Here is a 26,542-nt window from a genome sequence, read left to right on the forward strand (position 1 = left end):
AGACGGGCTCAGTGGACGTGATCATGTAGTTTCATTTTGTTCCCAAGGCACTTAACAGATTATGAGCTATGTGGCTTGTGTATTATATTACCATTATAGCCTGCCTGTTTTCAGGGATTTCAAGGTGAGTCAGTGCTTACTGAGATCACAGAAGAATGTCTGAAGTGAAAGTGTCTGTGTCTGGTATGACGACACTCACTGATCTGGTTGTCGTCTGCCACAGAATCGCTTATCAAGATCTGTTTGAGAAAAAAATCATATCGACATATTGATCAGAGACTTTATATCTTTGTCATTTGACGGACATTTTTACAGTTATAAATAACTGGAAGCCCGTGAGTGGAATAAGTTATGGGGAATTGTGCGAGATATTCAATTGACTCAAGTAGGCACGTGCTGAATCGTGTGAGTCCGGGCTCTCACGTTGGCGCACCCAGGGGTTGTGAAAACAAGCATGCCCTGGACTGCCGAGAAGCGAAAGTCGGCGAATAGTTTTATGGTTGGTTGCACAAAGATATGTCAAGGAAAAGGGGTAACGGCCTTGTCCTCGATCAGAGTGATCTGTAAACAGTAAATAATACTGCTAAAGTGTTATTATGTATTTTAATATTTTTATATAATTCTACTCCTTGACCACCATTGTTTACGCCGTAACCCCCGTATAGTGTTCACGCCACAACCGTATTGCTACTTTTGATTTTAAACTTCTGTTCAAAGTTCATTTGTGAAGTGAATGTGCCACAAAGGTTTAAGCAAGCATTGAGTTTTGAATTGGATGTCACACCTGTACAGCATGTATCAGCAACAACAATGGATTTAACCCGTGTTCTCTTGTGAAAACATGCTTGCTGGTGAACACTTCCCAAGTTCCAATTACTTTTGTATTAGTTTTGTTTTCATACATTAAACAGATCTATACTTTATTTATTATTACATATGATTAGTTAATTATATATCGTAATAATTATGACTTATGTTGCCGGTATGTAATTTTATACCTGGATGCGCCATTTTGAAGAGATAGAGTCAGGCAATAGAAGAATTTGCATTTGCTGTCATTGAAAAAAACTGACATTCTTCATTTTAACTAAAAACAACTGTGTCATAATAATAACACACCACTTAAATAGGAAGCAAAAACAATCAAGTGACATATTGACAGACAAGTATCATGAAGTATGTGTGGATGAAACACTATAAGCTGGGTTATATATTATACTCGAAGATTACCATTGTCAGTAAAATTAATTAATTAATTAATTAATTAACAAATAAATTAAAAAAGTAACATACTTCATCAGTTAATTCATTCCATATGGTACCATCTATCGTTTAATGTTCATTACAAGTTTACAAGTGCACATGAAATGAAATGCATGGACACTGACACATACATAAATGCACAGTTGGTGAACAGTGAGAGAACAGCTGTGAAGAGGCAGAAAATAAACATTAGAAAATAATGTAAAGCCATGGTATGAACTGAAGTATAGTGGTAACAAAAACAAAACAAAAACAAACAGTTGTTTTCTTCAGTATGTTATATACTCCATACGTCTTAGGTTTTTGAAAAAGGTGATTTATTTGTAATGCATTAAAAATTGTGAAAATATGTAAAAATCCAAGAAAAAATCTGTAAAGTAAATGCTCAGTGTAATGGGGTTTTATTTTCCTTGATTATATATAATATATATATGTATATTTGTGTGTGTGTGTGTGTGTTTTCTTCAACATTGCTGAATTTATATTATGTGCAGTGGTGTTTATTTGTGCAGTTGTATTTCATATTTTTAATTGAGTTTTTACACATATATTCAAATGCATTTATGATTAAATGAAACCTGTTTTTCAAAATTCACAAAGGTGGTACACAGAGCAAATAAGTGGTGCTGGAATTCTTGATAAGTATACATGTAATAGATGTATGCATTACACATCCATCATAATTGTGAATACGCACCTTACAAGGAAAATATTGAATAACCAGCACCACATAAAGTGCAACCCTCCAGATTTTGTTTGATGGGGGTTTCAGAGATAATGTATATATGCACTACATTGCTACACCACAAACAAACAAACAAAAACTCTCCAATCTTTTGTACAGATGTCAGAACCCAGAGCCTCAAGCCACGCCTGTCCTTCCCAACACCCCTGCCTCCAAGTCAGCCACAGATAGTCCCCCAGCTCAAGGTCCCACCCCTTCCCCCACCAAGTACCCCCCTCCCCTGCAGCCACCTGAAGCAGAACCAGTGCAGCAGGCACAACAGCCCCACCAGCAGCCAGCTGATGTGGCTGACAGAGCCAGTCACGCTCAGGGTATTGACCTTGAGAGGAGATCAGGACTCCGCACCCAGCATGACCTTGAGCAGAAAGAGCATGGGGAAGCAAGTGTTGGCGGAGAACAGACTGTGAGCTCATTGGCTGACAACCTTCCAAAAGTGGGTGGTGTTACTGTTGGAATGGTAGTGTTTTGAGTAAATCACGTGGATGAAAGCGTGTTTGTTAAGTATGTGTGTGTGTGTGTGTGTGGATGTTGGGTGTGTATATGTGCATCTCTGTCTGTGATGTCTGGGGGGTATGTGTGTGTGTGTGTTAAATTTGTGTGTGTGTGTGTGTGTGAATTTTTTTTTTTTTTTAATACAAAGCAAAGAAAATGATAGATTGGTCTAGTCTACAGAGACACAAAAGGTCATGGTTCCAGTTACCAAATGCTGATGTGTCAGCTTCATCATGATCCCTGAGGTGTTTATTCCAACCACTAAATATCATCTGAAAATGACAGGTCATTATTTCATCAGTTTTACATGCTTCTTGTATCTGCTTTACACACAAGATCAGGTATTCTGGAGATATTTGGGTAATAAAGGAATGGCAGTCCATTTTGGCTGAAACATTTGCAGAAGCTAAAGCAGTTTTCAGCAGAAGTTCCTGGCTTAGCATCCTAAATTTTTAGGGGAGGGGGGTGTTGTTTTTTAACAGCAGGTCTGGTGCCTAGTTCAAGTGACCTTTTCATGGATAGATATAATGAGCTATTTTCAGTGTTTTCAACTCCATTTATTATGTTGCTTTATTCCAATTTAGATACAGATTTAGTTGCTACATTTATATACAGTCAGCTTATGACATTTACATGACAGATCTGTATGTCTCCTGTGTTGCACTTACTTAATCCATGCTAATCAGAGATATATATTCCTAATAATTAATATTGTTTCCGTTTATTCCAATAATAATGAAGAAACACGGAGAGGTTTGTTGACAAGGATACATGTGTCCTTGTTCTATGGTATAGTGATGGTATTAGTTATTAAATTCTACAATATATATATATATGTATGTATGTATTTATGTATGTGTATATATATATATATATATATATATATATATATATATATCACTTTATTATCAGATACAAAAGTAGAAAATATGGAGGTTCTAGACTTTTAATTTTAGCTTACCACACTCCAAAATCCAACCTTCAGAAGATTTGATCATGTTCTGAAGAAAAAAGGTTGAGAGATTCATGCATGTAGTGTATTTGTGCATCAATATGATTATCAGGAGGGGATGCTGTAATGTAACCATGTGAATTAATGATGCTTGATTATTGACAGGAAGACCTGTTTAGCTTGGAGCATTTTGTTTGCTTTATGAAACATTCACTTGTTTACAAGTCCAGTTGCATTTCAAATCATTTTGAGGGTGTCAAAGTGCTGTGTCATGCTTCATTCTTGTGGCCTGTTATTTTATCAGTGGCTCTCAAGCCATATCTGACTGCATGATGTTGTACACAGTACAAACTTCCTGATGGTTACTTCCCTGTGTTCACTGTATACCACGTAGTGTCTTTAATGTACTGTAACTTCATGTGAAATTCTTGATTCATTGCCAAGTTATCGAGCTATATTTGATTCATTCAGACAGTGTCTGCTTTTAGTTATTCTGCTCTCTCCTATTTTTACCTGCAGTTTCATCAGTAATACATTTAACCTGTGCTGGTGTTTGATTAATCTGCTGTGACATAGTCAGGACTACATATTCTGTAAAGCTAAGATTTAATATCATGTTCCTCTGACATTCTAATATTGTACAGCCCAGATGTGACTAGTTTTTACTGTTGTAGGTTCACACCGATACGGGCCTTCATTTTGAAAGTGTGGTATTGAAGTGAGGAGAGGAAGTGTGATGATGATTTACTACCATTTATGCTAAACAGAAAATAGTTTGCTGAGGTTTCATTTAGTGGACACTTCCGGTGTTTGTCAAGATGTCAGATTCTAGGCATACAATTACAATGACAATGTCAGCTGTCATTAAAGACACCAGACAAACCATTTGTTGTTGCTTTAGTTCGCAGATCCCTAAGTGTATGCATGTGCATGCACATGCATGGTACATGTAATGGATGTATGTATTCTTTTCTCCATGTGAAACACACACACACACACACACACACACACACACACACACACACACACAGAATCTGTGCCAGACAGAACTGAGCCAGTCGTCACTGGTTCAGTAGTTTTGACAAAGATAAAAGCTCTCAGCAGTTATCAGTCTTGATCCAAAATCTGGTCTGTACAAAGATCACAAAATTAATATCTTCCCACGTCTGCCAGTGAATGATAATTTGTTTGATGACTGTGTCAGTGTGTGGGTGTACCCTGGTACACTGTACAGTGTTATCACATTCTTATCAGCTGTAGACAGAAGATCATGACCCTAATTTATTGTTTTGCCAGTGGGCGGGGGGGTTCACAATGTGACATACTCTGTAGCCTTAATGCTTTTATATCGTGGTATCAGCCTGGAGGCTCATCATCTCCGGGAATATATATTGGGTTGAGGGGTGGATGACGTGGTAATGCGTCATGCTGTGCTGTGTGCAACGTGTCGTTTTATGTGTGGTGTGTCACACAGATGTTCATGTGTGATGTGTCCTGTGTGCAATACATGTTCATAAAATTTTTACTGCTACACGTCCAATAACTGAATAAGGGAGCGGCAAGGCAAAATCAAATGGATGCTCAGCTTCCCATTCTTCCTTGGTCTGACTGACTGTTTCGGTCAGCTGGAAATCCAACACCTTTTTTTTTTTTTTTTTTTTTTTTTTTTTTTTTGCTGCCCCATCATCTGCACCGTTTCAGTGGCATTACTCCCACGCCGCTCATTTAGATTCCCCCATACACGGCCACACCCGGGTTCGTCCGTCGCAGTTCCAGCATCGGCAGTCCACAGGGAACCATCGATGTTAGGTCGCCTGGAGGCCACACACCAGAGGAGACCCTGCACTGCTGCTGAGTCACTTCGGTGGTGTTCAGTGGTGCCTGTTCTGATTTTACGTACTTAGGACACCACCTACTAAGCCCCCTACTAACGACAATAATGGCTTAGTCGCGGAGCCAGACTGAGTGAGCGTCCCTCCCAGAGTGGAGACCGCCACCACGTCCCTCAAACAACAGCCCCCGACGAATCCGCCGATACTGACAACATTGACAGGACTCACCCCAAGCACAGAAGTGGAGGGGTATCGAAACTGAGGTCACCAGGAGAGCAGGGCATGAAAGGCCACAGACTTTGAGACTATTTTGTTTATATTGATGACGATGGAGGAGGATGACGATGATGATGACGATGTTGCTATGGAGGTCCATTTTGGTTTGGGACTGTGTGACAAGGCTGTACTCTACGCTTCCTGTCATAATGATATCCCGGCGTTAACCAGGCCCGAGAGATACAGACACTTGCAGTGTTGGTCAAGTAATTAGAGCAACACACCCAAAGACGCATCCTTGAAGTGGATGACACTCGACTGTTTGGTCCCAGTCTCCCCATTTAAGCCCACAGCACACTCAACTCTGGGTAGGAGCCGGCCACGGGCCGAAAAACCCACCTCCGCTGGGATTCGAACCCGCGTCCTCCCAGCCGTCAGTCCGCGACGCTAACCACTTCACCACGGCGGCTGGTACACCTCTTCATTATTAATCAAACTGGAATTGAGAATGAGAGAGAAATAGAGAGATTTATATATATGCATCCCAAGAAGGACTGAGATGGCAATGGCAGCCAGTGAAAATTACTACAATGTAACTCTAACAGACTCCACATGCACGCGGTAGATTACTGATTAGTAAAATTTTTTAGATTTCTTCAATTGAGAAGTTGAAACTTAAATGTTTCTCCCACAAACACATCAGTTTTGCTGTCCCGTTCACTTCTCAGAAGTCAAAATCATTTCTTTTGGCCATGATATATGATACATCCCGTCATACATCCTAGTAACTTTGCAGCACTGGAGTGTATGCATGACATGTTTTTGACTGGCAAAATGAGTGTGTAACTTTTTACTTTCCTGCCAGTCTCCTCTGAGGGTGGCCTTGATGCATGTGAGACAGTTTGATTAATCACATCATAGAACATGCCATGAAAGTAGCTGCCTGATGTCAAGAAAGATCAAATGAGTGTTCAGAACAGCTGCAGTTTAGTCCGCTATGGAAGTTATCCATTGTCTTGAGTCTGAATCGGAGAGTTTTCTTCAGACTGTAACGACCGGGTATGCATTTAATTGTCAGTGTTATGCCACAGTGTTGCCCTTTTGCATAAAGACATGATCTGATCAAGATGTTCATGCATGTACTGTTTTTATTTTGTCATGAGTAGCCATACTTCGTTTTCAGGGTATATTCTGGTTTCCATTACCCAGCTTATACAGACATGGATGATATGATCTTTAACATCTATAGCTATGCATTTGATTTTCTTCCTGCTTGCCATAAACAGAGATATTAGACTGATACAAGTGATAATGACACTATATCTAGTGTCTTTCAGCCATACCACTTTGCTTCTGTTTCTGCCTTTTCCTTAAATATTAATTGTAATGTTATGTCTTGCAGTCGTTGTTCACGCCAACTCATGTGGCTTCACACACACACACATAGGCATGCACACATGTGCACGCACGCGTTGCACGCGCGCGCGCACACACACACACACACACACACACACACACATGCATCACCATATCCAGACACCATCATCACCATTAACGCAAAGTTCATTTTCCTAAAAGTAACATCTGTCCTGTCCTCCTCTCCCATTACTCTTGCCCCCTCCCACCCCCACCAACCTCTTAACTGTCCATACCATACATAATGGTTTGAATTCAGGTAACGGACCAGCCAATGGTCTGAAATAATGCAACAGACCAGCAGATACAGACACCAGCAAATAAACAAGCCAGCAAAGAGGGTGACATATGATGAGTACAGTCATGCAGCTCACCTTTAAAATCTCCACCATGCTTGAAGAATGAAAATAAAGAGTTCAGTAAAAAAAACTTTTAAAAAGTAAAATGCAACAATGCACAGCTTACATGTAAAGCCTTCACAGTGCTTCAAGAATGACAAAAGGAATTGATTGAATGGAAAGTAAAGTGCAACAATGCAGCTCACTCCACTGTGCTTGAAGAATGACAAAGGAGCTTGTGGAAAACAAGTGAAATGCAACAATTTGTATTTCTGTTACTCTTTTTTGTCACAACAGATTTCTCTGTGTGAAATTCAGGCTGCTCTCCCCAGGGAGAGTGCGTCGCTACACTGACAGTGCCACCCATTTTTTTTTGTGTCGCCGAGTGGTGTTATTATGAAAGGGTATGGTATAAAAAAATTACTGATGATTTACTGAATTGAAGGATAGAAAAGAATCCTCACATAGGCCAGGAACGGAACATGCAGAGGCCAGTCCCAAAAGGGTTTTTCTATTGTTTTATTTACAATAGTTGTAAGAATATGAGAATAGAGAAAATGAAGATAAGAAAATGAGAAGCAGGAGAAAACAGTGCAGCAATATGGCAAAGACACTAGCTGTTGTGGGAACAAACACAAAGTAAAGTCACAAAATGGTGTCTCTATTCTCTTTCTTCTCATAGTTTTATCTTCTCATAACTATTATAAATAAAACAATAGAAAAACCCTTTTGTGACTGGCCTGCTATATGTTCCTGGCCTGCACGGGGATTCTTTTCTATCCTTTAATTCAGTAAATCATTAATAATTCTTTTGTACCGTCCCCTTCTATAATAGTACCACTCAGTTCATAACACGGCTACATTTGTTTTGTTTTTTCTGCCTACAATTTTATTTGTTTTCCAGTCAAAGTGGATTTTTCTACAGAATTTTGCCAGGGCAACCCTTTTGTTGCTGTGGGTTCTTTTGCATGCTCTAAATGCGTGATGCACCTGGGACATCGGTTTATTGTCTCATCCAAATGACTAGCATCCAGACCAACACTCAAGGTCAAGTGGAAGGGGAGAAAATACTGGCAACTGCCAGTGTGATTCAAACCAGTGCACTCAGATTCTCTTGCTTCTTAGGGGGATGCGTTAACTCTAGGCCAACACTCCATGTTAAATGCGACTCACAGATCTATAACATCTCCACCATGCTTGAAGAATGACAAAAGTAAAAGAATAATGTAAGTAAAATGCAACAATACAGCTTACCTATAAAATGGGATAGGCAGAGAGGGAAGGGGGTATGACAATAATCATTGAAGTATGTTTTATTCCAGCTTGCATTGTATTTCTCTCGCTCTCTCTCTCTCTCTATATATATATATATTCATATATATATACATATATAGATATATATATATAGAGAGAGAGATATATATATAGATATAGATATATATATATATAAGAGAAAGACAAAGATATATATGCCTGTTAAAAACTGAGAGATAGGAACGAAAAGTCAAAGGCCATGTAAAGATCGCAAGATGATACAATTATACATCAGTAAATCTTGTTGTCAGATGAGACCTGATTTGTAAGTTTTGTTGTTGTTGCTTTATTATTTTTTCTACATCTTCCTTTTCCATAATTTTGTGAATGGGCATCACATACAGATACAAGTCTTGAAAGTTTTGTTTCTTCAGTTGGTGTTTCACACAAAAGGAAAACAAGAATTTCAGTTGTTGAAAGAACAACAAAAAATGTATATTAAAAAAAGAAGATTGTGATGGTTTTGAGGGATGTGTTGTGTGAGCACAATAATGCATCATGTCTGATGCAATATGCCAGTAGAATGAAAATGTTAAATGCTGTGTGTGATGGGCCTTTCGGTCGTTGTTTTTTAAAATAATATTATGATCTGTCCTCTTGCATTTTATGTCCAGTGAATGATGTTTCATATATATATATGGTGAAGTGCCAGTCATATGATGTGTTGTATGTTGTGTCATCATATTTTTGACTCACTTGTGTAAACAAAGTGAGTCTATGTTTTAACCCGGTGTTCGGTTGTCTGTATGTGTGTGTGTGTGTGTGTCTGTGTGTGTGTGTGTGTGTCTGTCCGTGGTAAACTTTAACATTGACATTTTCTCTGCAAATACTTTGTCAGTTTACACCAAATTAGGCATAAAAATAGGGAAAATTCAGTTCTTTCCAGTCATCTTGTTTAAAACAATATTGCACCTCTGGGATGGGCAAAAAAAATTTTTTTTTTTTAATGAAGCCTAATTATATGCAAACTGCATTTACTGTTATATTTATATATTTTTTGTATTCTCTAAACTTGGCACTTTGATCTGATATTCTAAACCAACAACAAGAGCAGTCATTATTATCATTTTTTGTTCAAACAGGAACTGCTTTTGCTAAGCATGGAAGTTTTATTTATTTTGCAAACGTTTTGGTGCAGATAGTAAAAAAGGGAAATTACTCTGTAATTAATGCTAGGGGACTTAATTTGCTTTAAACTGATCTTTCTCATCTTAAACATTACATTTTGAAATTATACTCAATACATAAAAAGCTTGTGTGTTTTACTCTCAGTGTACAGGGTTTTCACTATGTTCATTCGCCCAAGTGGTCTTTTTCGGAAAATACTCAAATCAGTATGACGAGTGGACTTTACAGATCTGTTGGCTGAGCCCTGAAGGTCATGGGCAAAAATCAATTGCGTACACATATTTATACACATTCAAAGCACATGCTCATATTCTTCGCGAACACATTTTAACGATTAGATTTTTTTTTTTTTTTAAGCGTATCACAAGTGAGTCTTGAAGGCCTTGCCTCTCTTGTTTCATAATGGTATTAATACTATTATTCATTATTTCATGTGTACTCATTTTAGTGATATGTTGATCTGTGTCATATTCTCTCTAAGTTTTGTAATGTGGTGTTGTACATTATGAAGTGTCATGTTGTATCATAATGTGGTGTTGTATATGTGTAGTATGTTACTATGGTTCATATTCTCTCATATGGTGGTGTTGGACAGTGGTAGACTGCTATGGTGTGTCATATTCTTTCATAACATGGTGCACATGTTCTGATGTTCTCTCATAACACAGCGTTGTACATGTGGAATATGGTATTGTGTGACAAATATGTTATATTCTTGAAATATGTTTTCATTTGCAACTCATTGTTTTGTGTGTTTGTCTGATGTCCTGTTCTGTGATGCTGTGTCGTGTGTGTGTAACGCGTGTCATGGTTCTGATTGTGACAGGGGGGAGTCAGAAGGAACATGGAAGCCCACAGCGTAGGTGACGAGATGAAAGCAGAGGAGGTGGTTGACTCTGCTCTGCCCCCACATGGTCATCAGCAGCAGCACCAACAAAAAGACAGGTATACATACCTTTTATTTTCAGTCATGGCACTGTGCCCAGTGATTGGGTCAAGTTCTTAAGGCCACCTTTCTCTCTTTCATTTCAGTCTTTGTGTGAGTGTGTGGATGTGTATTGTGTGTGCATGTGTTGTTGTGTTTGTGTGTAGTATGTGTGTGTGTGTGTTTATCATGTTTGTGAGAGGTGTGTGTATGTGTGTGTGTGTGTGTGTTTCTGTGTGTCTCTTGATGTCGGTCTGTCTCTTACACTCTGTGTGTCTTTTTCAGCCTCTGTCAGTGTGTGTCTTTCTCCACTCTCTCTTTTATCTGTCTCTCTCTGTTTCTCGCTCCCTCTTGCCCGCTCTCATGCACACACACACACACACACAATTTATGCACTGGATATATTGATTTTTTTTTTTACTTCACGTAAGACAGCTTGCTCTCTGACATGGTGCATATATGGAGGCATATGTAAAGTGTACCTATTAATATATTTAAAAAAAAAAAAAAAAAACATGTCCAGGTAACAGGTGGCCTTACTGGTGATATGGATTTTTTAAATGAAAATTTCATGTTTTGCATAATGCCGCAGTCAAAGAAAGAGCAAAGCGAGAAAAAAGAAAAAAAGTCATATAAAATACTGAAAGACTCCTGACAGTAAATTGTTTGTTTTAAAAACATTATGTTCTACTCTGTTGATTATTTTTCTCTCTTATCCTCCCTGTGTTTGTTTTTTTTTAATTTCTGAACTTGGTCACCATTGCATTATTGTATCAAGACTGGTTGGTGTTGTTTTTTTGTGTGTGTGTCTGTTTTTTTGTGCGTGTGTGTTGTTGCTCTGACTTGCCCACTGACAAGAGATGGTACACAGCAGAAAAATAATTCACACAGATGTTCTGATAGTGTCCCTCTGCTGCATCGGTTTGCTGATACAGACCAGCTGTGAACAGTAGCCTGATGAAGTAAATGATAGTGACTATTCGTGCTTGATGATTGGATTACCCTTCATGTCCTATGATTAACAGGATGAATGCTCAGCCCGTCTGTTGACACATGAACGGTTTTTCATCATCTGCCAGTTGTTTGTGTAAATGTTTTTCATCAGCTGATAGTTATTGGTGAAGCTCTTTGTTTGATCATGGGCTGGAATGTGCAGTATACAGTATCATGTTTGCTTGGTGTGCATGTATGGAAACTCCTCCTTGATATTTTTTTGTGAGATGTGGTTTGTGTGGGTGTGGGATGGAGGCGTTGTGCAGTGTTACATTGTATCCATTTTACAGTGCTGTACTCTTGAACTGAGGCCAGGTGAAATAATTGTGATGCCTCAGTTTGTTGGCAGTGCTGTCAGACAGAATGACTGCAGTGTATTACACAGGAGTTTTGTGTGTGTGTTTTTTTTATGATTAAAACAACTTATATAGAAAATCTGTAAAATCAAAAAGTGAGTCTGTGCACAGTAATCAGTAGGATTCTGATGTGAAGTGAATTTTGTCTCTGATGTCTGTGCCTTGGTGGTAAATGTTAATGCTGGCAATTTTTCAACACTTGTAAATGACATAAAAACCAAATTTGGCAGGATGGTAGTTGCTGTTAAGACTTCATTGATAATCATATGCTTTTGGAATTTGTTGAGCTCACTGTTCAAGGTGGAAAGACAAGCCAAGGTCATAACTGTATTTTATAGAGAAAAAAACAACAAACCCATCAACATAGATTCTTGCTTCTTGGATGCAATGTTCATCAAGCCATGTTCAGTGATTGGCCAACTTAGAGCATGTAACAGTCAGAGTTACAATATGGCAGATGACAAAAAGCATGTTGGCATGATTGAGCAGACCTAAGACAGTGCTTTGGTCACTCATTGTGAAAAATAGATAATGAATACTGAAATTTGTGAAAATCGGGGTCATAGACGTCCAAAATGAATAAAAACAAATAAAGCAAAAAAGCAGCGTCTGATGAGGCACAATTTTGTTTACCTTCAGAAGAATGTCTCACCTGCTACTAATGTTGTTCAGTCACCCGTGGGCATAAACAAAGGCTGAGACAGTCAAACACACATCTGCAGCAAGACAAAGACTGATGAAAAATCACCGTCTCCTCCACACACTTCTGTTACTGGTGCTGCCATGGTGTGATCGCAGTGTGGTGGTGGATCCCCCTTCCTCGGCACCAGTGTCGGAGAGGCAGAAAGAGGACCCCCACACCCCTCCTACCCAGGGCCAGGAAGCTCCACCCCACCACCATCCTGACACTGGTGCCTCTGATGCAACATCAGAGACAGAGGTGTCGGCTAACGAGGGTGCAGGTTCACAGACAGGTGATGGGGTACCTGACTCTGCTGCCACCTCCTCACAGCAGAGGTAAGGACAAAGATTTAAGATTCAAGATATTCATTTTAAGGCCTAATCCCCATATAAGGAGGGGCAGTCTGATTAATAAACAAAAATTACAGTCAGACAGGTATAACAGGTCCTTCCAAAATTCTAGATCAAAGATATCAAGACACAAAGGCAGTAAGGATACAGAGCATGTGTAGGAGAAAGATGGATTAATTAATTGAGATAGAGAGCTGATCCTTGTACAAGAGCTTTAAGCAGCAAATCACTACAACAAATATGTGTAATTAAAGTGTGTTAGATAGCGCAAAGAATATTACTGATAATTATCATGGTAATTTATAGAGAGAAGTATAACAAATATGTGTGATTGAATTGAAGAGAAAAGAAAACTGAAAGTTAGTGGTTAAATGTATTTTCTTATTCAAACTCTTTCATTCTCCTCTTAGTGAGTGTACACATGGACTGTCAGAGTAGTATGTGAGATAATACTGCAGTAAATGGTGATATAAGTAACATTAGTTCCAGCACAAAGGTATTTTTAAGATATGGGTATTTTGTGGAATAATGCATGGGAGGAAAGTGTACTAGATTAATGATATGGTCAATTAGAGTCCTGGGGAAAAGTTACATCGATATCTTAACATGATCACAAGTGCTGTGTAAAATACTGTTTTGTTTGACCTGTTCTTTGGTCATGTGCTTCTAAGAAAGTCCCAAAAATGCTAAAAACATGGCTCAATATAATGTTGCCAAAACTGGCTCGTATATCTGCTATTTGTTTTGAATGTTTTTGTGACATGCTTCTGTATTGTTGTTGTTGGTTGTTGTTTTTTTCCAGCATTCCTTCTGAACCCCCATCACAGCCTCCACCCCCCCAGGACTCCATCGCCACCCAGAAACCTCCAACCCAAGTGGAATCACTGCACCCAGACGTCCAGTCCACGGCCACTGGGGAAAAACACTCCCTCCCCCTCCAGCCTCACGACCAGCTCTCATCATCCTTGCCCCCGGGGTCAGGGGGCATGCTGGTGGTTGACCCTGACCTTTCGTCCCAAGAAAAGGTCGTGGATGAGGAGGGTGTGAAAGAGCTAACAGAAGATTTTCAGACATTTGGGGAGTGGAGGAAGAAAGTTCTGGAGGAGGAGCTGGAAAAAGAGAATGAAAAAGTCAAACAAGGTGAGATATGTGTGTGTACATGTATGTATGTATGTACATCTATGAATGTATGATAGTCATGTCTGACTCTGACCATCAGAAAAGTGGTTGAGGCAACTGCTATCCCAATGATCTGGGATGGAATTTGATTGTTGAGGAGAATGTCTTACCTCAGTTATACCGCCACTCATTTGGTCAGAAACTCTTAGGACAGCTGGATTTAGGTATGGTCCCCAAAGGTAAACTAGCCCCTAAGGCTGCAACATGAAGAGCCACTGCTGGTTTGCCTTGTGGTTTGAGAATTATAGTCCTTTCCAAAAGACCAAGGTGTATATGAATTCCTGTTGCAGAAGAGAAACCATTGGTCATATATACATCTCTCATTCTGCTGTTGGCCCATGTGTAAGCTTATGTCAGTCTCTGATATAAACTGAGTGAGCCAAGCCACATAGAAGGTTACACACAGCCCAAAAAGCAGGCAAAATAAAGAATGAGCATGAGCAAAGATGGGATTATAATGATCACATTGGATGAAATGCAGAACTGATAGAGAGGAACGTGTGAATTGTAATTGTAATAGAAAGAGATGAGCAGTGATAATTGTCATAGAAGGTGACTATAAGGGGAGAAGTGAAAGACAGATATGGAGAACAGCAAGTGATGATACAATAAGAATCAGTTTCTTGTCAGTGTGGATTACCTATGTGTGAAATTCTTAATAGTTGTTGATAATGAGTGAAGTATTTTATACGTTTTTGGGGTGTTTTTTTTACTTAAAATGCAAACAAAAATTAAGGAATTTACAGGTAACACCAGATGTTTAGGTGGAAGAAAAATAGAGGAAACTTCACTACAAAAAACAACAACTGAGCGATATTAACGTAGCCAGATCTTCAGGAAAGAACACAATGAACAGTGTTCACAAGGACAGAAAAGGGAAAACTTTGTTTCTGCTCACTGTGCAAGTGCAAATTCTCCGTCTGTCATGATGGCTGTATTGACTGTTGTCACCGTCCGTCAAAAAACGAAAACAGTGTGTTCTTGAAAAGTTTCGTATATGTTTGTTTGTTTGTTCCTGATTTTTATATCCTCTGCTCCTGATGACAAAATTTTGTGGTGCGCATGCATGTTGTTTCATGAACATGTATTGTTGAACGTGTGATCCCAGAGCTCAGTCAGCGAGACGCTCACGCCACAACCACTGTCAGCAGTCAGAAGCTGAGGGTGAACTATGCCTCTGAAAAATGTGGGGCAAAGATTGTGACCTGTAACCCCGAGATGGAGAACGGCAACCACATGCTGACAGCCAACAAAGACGAATATATGATTAACCCCTGCAGTGCTAAAAAATGGTCAGTAATCTTTGAAAAAAAAAAAAAATTTTCTTTTTAAAGTTCAAAGCTTATATCTAGGTTTTTCTTAGAATTTGAACTCTTACCAGCACCACCAAAGCCTGTGATGTGCTGATACAGTCTTGGTCTGTTTTGTGCTGTGATGGTGGGAGATGAACCAGGGACAATAATCATAGATCTAGTCATCATCTTCTGGTATCAAAGGTCTGTTCTTAGTAGTTTGCCTGTACATTTGTCACTGTGTTTCTAGCCTTTGGTGAATTCTCTCACCTTGCTTCCAGAAGGCTGGTTTTAGATTTCCATGTAGAGGCCCGGGAAGGGTAGATGGACAATGAACTGTGTTAATTTTCAAGATGTCCTGGTTATCCTGTGGATGAGAAATGTGTTGGTCATCAGACTATACTTGCACAGATAACTAAAGTGCAATGCAGAAGTGCAGTGAGCAATACCTGTTCATGTGCAGAGCCAGTTCATGGAAAGAATCTATCTAACACACGCTGGGTTACCTTGCATCGTCTTCATGCCATGCAAATAATTCATGTATTTCATGTTAGAAGCCGTCTGTATTTTGATTTGCGTAAGCACAAAATTATATTTAGATAATGCTGTGTTGCTCGGCAAATCCATGTATTTCTTCTTGTCATGTATGTCATTTTATCAGCCATCTGTATCTGGATTTGCACAAACACAAAAGTATAATCTGTTTAAATAATGTTGTGTTGCTGTGCAAATCTGTACATTTCTTCAAGTCATGCAAGTAACCATGTAAATGATATCAGAAGCCATCTGAATCATGGCATGCACAACACCACAGAAGTTTATTTAACCACTGCTGTGTTGGTGTGCGGCAGGTTTGTGGTAGAGCTGTGTGAACCCATCAGTGTCAAAATGGTGGAGGTGGCCAGCATGGAACTCTTCTCGTCTCAGCCACGCTCTTTCAGCATCTCTCTCACTGACAGGTAAATAGTGTGCTCTCTCTCTCTCTCTTGTTCTCTCTCTTTCTCAGTCTTGTTCTCTCTCTCTTTCTCTCTCTCTCTCTCTCTGTCTCGTTTTCTGTTTCGTTTCTCTCTGTCTCTCTCTGTCTCTCTCTCTTATGCACTCTGTTTTGCTTGGGTCTCTCTTTTGCTTGGGCTTTCTCTCTCTCTCTCTCTCTCTCTCTCTCTCTCTCTCTCTCTCTCTCTCTCTCTTCCTGATGAAAGTATATGTGGCTGAACATTTCTGGTCTCTTCAATGCCAGACTTTGCTTTGTTTTATTTCTTTAAATGTGAACTATGAAGTGTAGAAGTTAGAACACAGCTGTTGGCATCTTCATGCCGTCATTGTTACTCTCAATATCATCATCATTAACCATCACAGATATCACTGTGACTCCAGACACGAGGGAACATGACAATTATGTCAGTAGATACTTGCATTACTAACAGTGAGTAACACTCACCACCAAAGGTTGATTGTCATCAGATACCCAACAAAGGACTGGGTTGCTGGAGGCAGGTACGAACTGACTCCAGAGAAAGTGCCCCAGCTCTTCCATCTGTCGGTCACCTCCCCGTACGTCAAGTTTGTGCGGGTAGACATGCTGGATCACTATGGCAACGAGCACTTTTGTCCTGTCACCCTCTTCAGGTCTGTTGGGTGCTGGGTGTCTTGTGTATGTTGTCTTGTGTGTCTTATCCTGTTGTCTTGTGTGTGTTGTTTTGTGTGTCTTGTCTTGTGTACCTTGTCTTGTGTCCCTTGTCTTGTGTGTTGTCTTGTTTGTGTTAACATGTGCATGTTGTCTTGTGTGTCTTATTCTGTTGTCTTATGTGTGTTATCTTGTGTGTCTTGTGTGTGTCTTCTTGTGTGTCTTTTCCTGTTGTCTTGTGTGTGTTATCCTGTTTATGTTGTCTTGTGTGTCATATCTTGTCATCTTCCGTGAGTTGTGTGTCTTACCATGTTTTGTGTGTGTTGTCTTGTGTGTCTTGTCCAGTTGTTTTGTGTGTCTTGTCCTGTTGTCTTGTGTGTCATGTCTTGTCCTGTCGTCTTGTGTGTCATGTCTTGTCCTGTCGTCTTGTGTGTCATTTCTTGTGTGTCTTGTCCTGTCGTCTTGTGTGTCGTGTCTTGTGTGTCTTGTCCTGTTGTCTTGTGTGTCATGTCTTGTGTGTCTTGTCCTGTTGTCTTGTGTGTCATGTCCTGTTGTCTTGTGTGTCTTGCCCTGTTGTGTCTTGTCTTGTGTGTCTTGCCTTGTTGTGTGTCATGTCCTGTGTGTCTTGCCCTGTTGTGTGTCATGTCTAGTGTGTCTTGCCCTATTGTGTGTCATGTCTTGTGTGTCTTGCCCTGTTGTGTGTCATGTCTTGTGTGTCTTCATCTCTTCGGTGATGTCTTGTGTCTTGCATCTTGTCTTGACTGTGTGTCTTGTCTTGTGTATTGTACATCTTGTCATGTGTGTGTTGTCTCATGTGTCATGTGCTGTTGGTGACTTGCATATGTTTCAAAGTTACCCTAGTTCAGATAACACAGTATGTTTGTCCAAGGATCCTATTTTGCATATGATAAACTTTTTTGATGAGTTTTCACTGTGTTGTTTTGTTGTATTCTCATTCTGTCATACATGCCATTATTGTTCCTCTGTCTTGTTTGTTCTGTCTTACATTACAATATGATGCTGTAAGTTTCATTTATTTTGATTTGATATGGGTGCAGGCTGTTTCTTTTATTATACAGCATGGGAAACTAGTTGCCATGGAAAACTGGATGAAAAATAGTGCTTGTTGTTTATTTTGATGCGTTTAATGAGGGGGAAAAAGAGAAAAGAAACAGATGTTTTCAGTGTTATGTTCTCATGACTCTAATTGATGATTGACAGGGTGTTTGGAGTGCCCATGGAAGATGATGAAGATGACAGTGTACAACATTCTACTGAGTCCGAAGGTACTAATGTCAGTGCACAGTGTGTATGTGTCTAGGTGCATGTGCGTGCGTGTGTGTGTGTGCATGGTGAGGAGGAATATGCACTTAAGTAATATGATTAATTCAGGAAGTGCATATATTATCTGTTAATTGAGAAAAGTTGAAGGTAAAGAAAAAAAGTTAAATGCCAAGATAATATAGATGTTTGTGTATTTAATATTTTCTTTTATTTTGAGGGCATTTTTTGTTATGTGTCTGTGAATTTATCACTACATGTGTACATGTGCAAATATGTGTGGCAGATACTTGACCAGCAGCATAACCCGACATGCTTAGGGAGGCCTTGAGTTCATGCAAAAACATATATTTGTGTACCTATCAGAGTGGATTTCTTCCACAGAATTTTTTTTCCAGAGGACAACCAACACTTATGTTGCCATGGCTTCTTTCTCAGTGCGCCATGTGCATGCTGCACTCGGGACCTCAGTTATATCATCTCATCCAAATGACTGACACTTTTTATGATTTTCCAGTCCAACATGGGAGAACGGGCAAGACTGGGAATCAGACCCAGACCTTCACAAACAGTATTGGCAGATAAGCATCTTTTAAGCGTTAACAGTAGTATTTTAGCAACATAAAACAGGAGATGTGACCACTTAGTGCTGATGTTGTGATGTTACAGAGGAGCCAGGGGAGGGCAAGTCTGAAACGCTCTTTGCCAAGACTAAAGGTCAGTACCTCTCTTTGCGTCTGTCAGCGCTTCTCTTTCTCTGTGTCTGTTGGTTCTTCTGTCTCTACATCTGCCGGTACTTCTCAATGTCTGGCTTTACTGTGGTCTCTATATGTGTGTGGTCAGTAGTCTGATAAAGCATGGAGGATTGAAATAAGTGCTGGTCAGTAATTTGATTAAGCCTGGATGATTGAAATAGGTGCTGGTCAGTAGTCTGAAAACGTCTGGATGATTGCAAGAAGTGCAGAATTAGCTTATATTCTGTATTTCATGATGTATTGACAAATCTGCAAAATGTCAGTGATGTAGACATATTACCTAGTGGATTCTGCTGTTGTATTTTTTAAATTCTTTAAAAAAAAAAATGTTATACACAGAAGCATAACATAAATTTCACAGGAAACAAGAAATTTTGTTTAACAAAATGAGAAAAATATTTAGAGAGAAGGATAAAATAGAAGCTGACATTAACAACAAACAAACACACTCATTTAGATGCCAGATGGTTTGTGAAATAGTGTGTGTTTGTGAGGGTGGTGGCGGTGGTTGTGAAACCATGAAAAAAAAAAAAAGTGATGACGAAAGACGTTGGTTTACAGCTACGGTGGTCAGTTTGGTGAAGAAAGTTCTGTACAAAGACCAGGAAGGCCAAGAGCAACAGCAGCAGCAAGGTAAGACACAGGTTTTCTCAGCGACTGTTCCACTACAGATCTCTTTGTCATCAGCCAAAGTCCGGGCTGTGCATGCACTGGAAAAGGTTCTCTGACTATACATACAGAAGAAATTTCATAACTCGGAATCGAAAAGTGGAAATTCATTGTGTATTTCCAAACTTCCCTGTACCGTTTGTGCTGAGGGAGTTGGTGTGAAATCATCAGAATATACAACAAGTGATCATCTTTTGATTCTTAGTTGTGAAATTTCTTCTGTAGGGTTTTGCGTTCTGTATGTCTGTCTGCTGATACCAATTTTATGCTGAGTGTTATTGTCTGGATTTTTTTAATTTTTTTTTGTAAGCATTAGGTCCAAGCATTGTAAGCTTTGGTAGCATTTCATTGATTAATTTTAAAACTGTGTTGATTAAGAAGAGTCACTTCTATGATGTTCGGTGATACCTGTTCAGATTGAACATGTGCAGAACACCTCCTGCTAATTCCCCTGCTGATGGCAGTGCTTGGATGAGCTTTGATGTATGTTTGTTGTAAAGAAATATAGTGAATATTCAAGGTGTAATAGCTATCCTTGACAGGTGTGTTATGGATGAAGCTTGTCTGCTGCACAAATGTGTTATGGATGCATTAAGTATGCTGTAAAGTTGTGTTAAGTTTGCCGCTAAGTTGTATTTCAGATTTAGTAAGTTTACTGTTAAAGTGTGTTCTATATGAAGTAAGTTTCATGATCAGGTGTATCATGGATGAAGTGTGTGTCCTGTACAGGTGTATAAAAGATGGATTTGCCATAACGGTGTATCATGGATGAAGTTTGTGTCCTGTACAGGTGAGGGGGGTCTGGAGAAGCATGCCAACTTCAGTGGAGAGGAGGCTTTGCCTTGTGATCCTGATGTGGAGAATAAACGGTAACGTGCACAGCACCTATTACCAGCATAGTTAGAAATACACTTGCTAGTAAATTAACTCGTCTTCTGCTCATAGCTCGATATCCACAGGCTTTGTTTTCACACACAGACGTAGAACAGATTGTAGGAAATTAACTTGCAGTCCTATAGCCCCTTTCTTTTAGTTTCATATTGATGTGATTTTTAAAATGAAATAGTTAAGCCACGATTTTCCTTTGAGTTCAGCTGAACTTGTTTATTTCATTTTTTTTATTTATTCATTTATTTCTATTTAACACATCTGAAAGTGAAAATAATCGACACAACTGCATCATTAGCCCATATCACTTTAAAATATGTTCAGATTTGTAAGAGATTTTTTTTTTTTTTTGGTGGACAGATTGAGTTCCTCCACTGCAGCCTTGATTACTGGGTGTTGACCAGTTTCAGCAAAGACAAGTGGACGGTTATTTTCATCACAGATGATAACTGTCTCATATGATTAGGTTTTAAACTTTCTGTGTTGTTAGCGAAAGTGTCATTGAAGACAGCTTGACAGTTTTTTTTTTCTCACATGTGTTATCTGTCTCTGCCCAACAGGTGAAATTTACTGTTTTGTAAGTGAGGATGAAGTATGTGTCCTGTACAGGTGAGGGGGGTCTGGAGAAGCATGCCAACTTATCATCATCTTAGTTGAACAAACTATAGATAAATAAACGAAATGTAAGTGTTAACCATCTCAGTCTATCAGGTGAAACTTACTATGTTGTAAGAAATGACAGTTAACAGTTAATGTTTTTTTTTCTCACAGATGCTATATGTCTCTGTCTATCTGATGAAACTTACTGTCTTGTTAAGTGAGGACAGTTGTTTTTTTTCACACTCACAGATGTTTGCTATGTCTGTTCATTATCTGAAACTTAACTCTCTCCATACGAACGGCGAAAGAGACGACGTTAACATCGTTTCACCCCAGTTACCATCATCAAAATATTGCAAGCGGAAGGCTCTTATACTGAAGAGGTGACTGTTGACAAAGAATACCACAATTTTGACAACGGAAGCTAAAGGTTGGGTCATTCAGACACCCACTGGACATCCAAGGGGTCTGTGTAGAGGAGAAGAGAGGACTGGCCGTACTGAGTGAGTTAAATGTGGTGTGACGATGTGCAGACTGCCAGAAAAGGCTGTGGAAGGAACGCTGGTCACTGTCCACCATCCTCAGCCAACTGTTCATGCGATGCACGGTCTGTCAGCTATCATTTCTGTTGGCTGTTGTTTTTCTTCTTTTTTTTTTTTTTACTGTCTTGGTTTTTGTCTGCATGTGTCATTTTGTTGTGTTTTTTGTGGTTCATTTGTGTAATGGAGTCCACTAAACAGAAACAATCAATAATGATGGTCTGGTTTATGCAAACAAATTTGGTATTCCTGACCAACTTTCTTTTGTTTGTTTGTGTTTTCTTAACACCAGTATTAGTTAACACAAGCACAGTGCTTTTGTCTCCTGACACTTGAGTAAAAGAGACTATTCTGCATATATTACCTTTTTTTCTTTTTCTTTTTGAATTTAGCATTTACTTTCCAAGATGTGAGAACTCTACTTTGACAAGTCGCAGTAGCCAGTTTTCAGATGTAAACGTTGTGACAGAGAGCATGAATGCACTGTGAGGTGTTATGTTAATGGTGTGTGACGGTGAAATAAAAACTACCAGGATTTTGACAAGGCCTCATTCCGTTCACTGTGCTGTTGATATCTGCAGTGTACTCATAGTGATGTACTGTCGCAGTGAGCTCATTGTTATCAGGCATGGCTTGACAGTCATACATTGTTGATATTCTCTATTCGATCCCTTTAACAAGACAAAATAAATGTGCATTATTCTTGCACTACATTGTATCCCTTTAAAACAAGACAAAATAAATGTCTGTTATTCTTATTCTATACTTTATCACTTTAACAAGACAAAGTAAGTGTTCAGTTGTTCTTATTCTATATTGTGTCACTTTAACAAAGATTAAGTAAATGTATGTTATTCTTTTTCTGTACTTTATCACTATAACAAGACAGAGTAAGTTTTCGTTGTTCTTATTCTACATTGTGTCCCTTTCAAACAAGACCAAATAAACGTTCATTGTTCTCACTCTACATTGTATCACTTTAACAAGACAAAATAAATGTTCATTATTCTTATTCTATCTTGTGTTCCTTTAACAAGACAAACAACCTATACGGTGTGCAGATGCAGCTGACGTGACCACCAGCAGTGCGGCAGCAGATGTTCCCATGGTGACCAAACTGAAGGAGGGCGAGCAGCTGGAGATTGAGGAGGAGTCCAAGAGGCAGACCCCTGGCGGTCAGGGGCTGGTCACTCTGCTGGAGTCGGGGCGTGCCGTCGGCTGGGAGAGGGCGCTGCGCTTCTGCGACCCCGGGGTCAGCAGCAACCACAGCGCCGCATCGTGCCCTTCCCTCCCCTGCTGCCTGTATGTGCAGGCGTTGCTGGGCACCCCCCCTCCCATCTCCTTTCCCCGACCCCCCTCCTCCTCCTCCGCACCCTCCTCACCCCCTTCGTCAGAGGAGTGGTCCCCGACAGCACCTGTGGTGGACTTGGAGCCCTCATTCAGCAGCCCCGTGTCCACCACTGTGGCCCCACAGGAGGAGCGGGAGTCCCTGCCACCAGAGGGCGGGGTGACCGCCTTCACCGACGACGTTCACGTCCAGCCATCGTCCGACGCGCCCAGTGAGCTGACATCTTCGTCGTTGTCGTCGGTGGCTCAGGCCACTTCTGCCATTCCCCTCAATCAGCCCTCCACCTCCCTTACCATTACCCCAATCACCAGCCCCAGTTCAGAACTGCCCCAGGACAAGTCCCAGTCAGAGGTCACTGCCGCCACCACCACCACGACCACCACCGTGAAGGTGGAAGTGAGAGAGCCTTCACAGGGGACGGTGGTCACCAAGGCATCACTCACCACATCTAAAAAGCTTGTCGTCGCGACGACAACTGTTCCGGCAGGTCGCATGGTTGAAACCGACCCAGGGGTGGTACCGGCCTCCACCACCACCACCTCCTCCATTGTCGGGGAAAGTTCCACGGACATGAGCAGTGCGGCGGAAGGCGTGAAGAAGGAAAAGGAGGAGGTCGAGGCAGAGAGTTCAGCCCCACAGGCAGAGAGTGAGGATGTGCTCCAGCCCAGCCTGCAGGTGGACACGACAGCCGTGCAGTCCCCTACCCTCACCCGCCCCACCCCCGTGCTGGAGATGTCCGGGGCCTCCTCCGTCAGTATGCAGGGGAAGGGGGAGGGGGAGACGGACGTGCCCAGTGTGTCGCCCTCCCCAACCTCCCACACCGCTCACCCTCAGCCGGAGTCGTCGGCCTTCCCTCAGATCATCGAACCCACCTTGCAGGTTTGTGGCCTTGTGCCTCTCTTTGCAGTTTTACTCAGTTTCTGTTGAAAGGAGAGGTGGTTTGGGGGGGTGGGGGTGGGGTGGGGTCAGGATGCTTAGGAGTGAGCGAGAGGGGTGGGATAGGTGTTGGGGGGGGGTTCAGGATTCTTTGGAGGGAGGGAGAGGGGTGGTAGAGGGAGTGGGGGCTTTCAGGATTCTTGGGAGGGTGGGAGAGGTGGTTGGGGGTTCCAGGATGCTTTGAAGGGAGGGAGAGGGGTGGTAGAGGGAGTGGGAGAGGTGGATGGGGGTTCCAGGATGCTTTGAAGGGAGGGAGAGGGGTGGTAGAGGGAGTGGGAGAGGTGAAGGGTTCCAGGATGCTTTGAAGGGAGGGAGAGGGGTGGTAGAGGGAGTGGGAGAGGTGAAGGGTTCCAGGATGCTTTGAAGGGAGGGAGAGGGGTGGTAGAGGGAGTGGGAGAGGTGGAGGGTGTTCCAGGATGCTTTGAAGGGAGTGGGAGCGAGGATGCTCGGAAGGGAGAAGTGGGAGAGGGTCCTGCATGCTTGATAAGGAGGGAGAAGGATAGGAGGTGGGGGAGGGGGGCGGGGGTCCCCATGATGCTTGGAAAGGAGGGGGGGGGGGGTATGGGGATATCTTTTTGCTTTTCTTTTTATTTTTGTTAACCTTGAAGAGAAGTGATGGCTGTGTTTATTTGTTATTATTTCACATACTGCGTCCAGCTCAGTCAGAATGGGGGCACCATTCAGAAGGAGATATTTTGGGAAAAAGAGAACAAGTTGTATGGTAAGACCACATGGTGTGTGCAGAAGAGGATAGGGGTGGAGGAAACAGATTTATCAGTGTCTCTTTTTGTCTTTTCTGTTGTTGTTTTTATTCACTCATCCATGACTCATTTCTCTTCCTAGACCAACCAGAATTAGTTTGGTATGGCTACCATTTGTCATTTTGTGTCATTCTGACTCTTACTTAACCCTCGAAGTGCTGGATATAATAAAACATACATACAGAAATCATGCTTAAAACAAAGGGATAGTTTGCCTCCGCTACCTGTGCTCTGATTTGGGGCATTTGTATGCTTATCAGTAAGAATAAATAGTTAAACCTATACATTTTTGGAAAGTAGAGTGAATGAAGAATCAGATAAAAGTAAAAAAAAGGCTGTACCTTGTATGTAGTTGGAGATATTCCACAGGATATAATCAACAAATTTTGCACACTTGTTTTCCAAAAACGTCAACCACAATGTTTATAGGTATTTTCACATCTTTTGCAGAGTCAAAATCACAAAATTGGCATTAAACTGTACAAAAAATGTTCTGGCTGCAGAATCATGATATGAATATAACTGAAACAATGAAATTATAAGCATTGTATTATTTGTTTGAGACACGCCTACCGACCCCACACACACACACATCTACAATACTTTATGCAATCACAGGCAAAAACAGAAATAAATGTTTTCTTTTAGCTCATGTTGCTTTCAAAAGCAGCAAGAATGCTCTAAATCAAAATAATTTCCAGTTTTCTAGCTTGATTTGGTCAAGAAACCGCAATAGATCCATGCCTATCCCACTTTACCACCCCTCCCCACCACCATCAACCCCCCCCCCCCCCCCAGTTTTTGTAGCTGGAGACACAAAACTGAATGAACAACAAGCAAGCCAGCATGCCCAAGTGTCAAAATAACAAATCCGTTTTCACCAGAATCCCTGTCAGCAATTGAATCATCACTGGTGACAAGGTCACTCATTTCCTGAGCTTTGTCAACGTCAGTGTCACTCATTGTTTACAAAAAATACGAAGATCTGGACTTGTAAACTCGGTCAAAGTTTGTGCAAACACAAGCAGGGAGGCAGTAACACCAGAACGAGGCAGTTTTACGAAGGCTGCCGAGTATAGCCGTACAATGTCGGACCTTATGTAAACGGAGCCACGATCGTGGCCCATCACACTTTACAAGGAAAGCCATGACCGTGGCTCATTGTGCTCTCCGGGTTAAAAGTCTAATGTTGATGATAATAATAATAATAATAATAATGATAATAATAATAATAGTAATAATGTACATGTATATAGTGCCCTTTCTAAGAGCTCAGGGCACTTTAGATGAAAGAAAAATATTACAAGTTACATAAAACATTCACGACCACTCTTTCTCAAAATGACTTCCCCTCTCCCCACACACACACTCTCTCCCTTTCCCACTCATCATACATCCAAAGTGAGCTGACATGGGTGGTGTTGGAGAATAAGGAAGCTGGGAGTGCTGACAGATCTATAGGTTTTAAAAAGATGAGTTTTTAGTGATGAGCGAAAAGCAGACATAGAATCAGAGGCACTGATATGATGAGGAAGGTTGTTCCAGATGTGAGGAGCAGCAAAGAAGAAAGTTAACCACAGGTTCTTGTATTTGTAGTTTCAAAAGGTAACAGTCAGAGGAAGAGTGGAGATTTCTTGCGGGAGTGTAAACACTGATAAGGTCAGAAAG

At 40.7% G+C, this 26,542-nt stretch overlaps 1 protein-coding gene across 2 annotated transcripts in view; it reads left to right on the forward strand.

Annotated features, from left to right (window-relative positions):
* The window catches only part of LOC143275992 (uncharacterized), a 41,792-nt gene that overhangs the window by 15 nt on the left and 15,235 nt on the right, over positions 1–26,542 (forward strand). For both annotated transcript variants that reach the window (XM_076580357.1, XM_076580358.1), the window contains exons 1-14: positions 1–124; positions 2,108–2,441; positions 10,523–10,641; positions 12,769–12,987; positions 13,805–14,142; positions 15,290–15,473; positions 16,325–16,432; positions 16,935–17,099; positions 18,319–18,383; positions 19,048–19,095; positions 19,695–19,766; positions 20,593–20,671; positions 21,824–21,897; positions 22,891–24,056. The exon at positions 1–124 is cut by the window's left edge and continues 15 nt beyond it. In XM_076580357.1, coding sequence (XP_076436472.1) covers positions 69–124; positions 2,108–2,441; positions 10,523–10,641; positions 12,769–12,987; positions 13,805–14,142; positions 15,290–15,473; positions 16,325–16,432; positions 16,935–17,099; positions 18,319–18,383; positions 19,048–19,095; positions 19,695–19,766; positions 20,593–20,671; positions 21,824–21,897; positions 22,891–24,056 — 3,027 coding nt within the window. In that variant the 5' untranslated portion in view covers positions 1–68. The remainder of the gene's footprint in view (positions 125–2,107; positions 2,442–10,522; positions 10,642–12,768; positions 12,988–13,804; positions 14,143–15,289; positions 15,474–16,324; positions 16,433–16,934; positions 17,100–18,318; positions 18,384–19,047; positions 19,096–19,694; positions 19,767–20,592; positions 20,672–21,823; positions 21,898–22,890; positions 24,057–26,542) is intronic.

This window comes from Babylonia areolata, chromosome 31, assembly GCF_041734735.1.
Source record: "Babylonia areolata isolate BAREFJ2019XMU chromosome 31, ASM4173473v1, whole genome shotgun sequence".
Taxonomy (NCBI): Eukaryota; Metazoa; Mollusca; class Gastropoda; order Neogastropoda; family Buccinidae; genus Babylonia; species Babylonia areolata.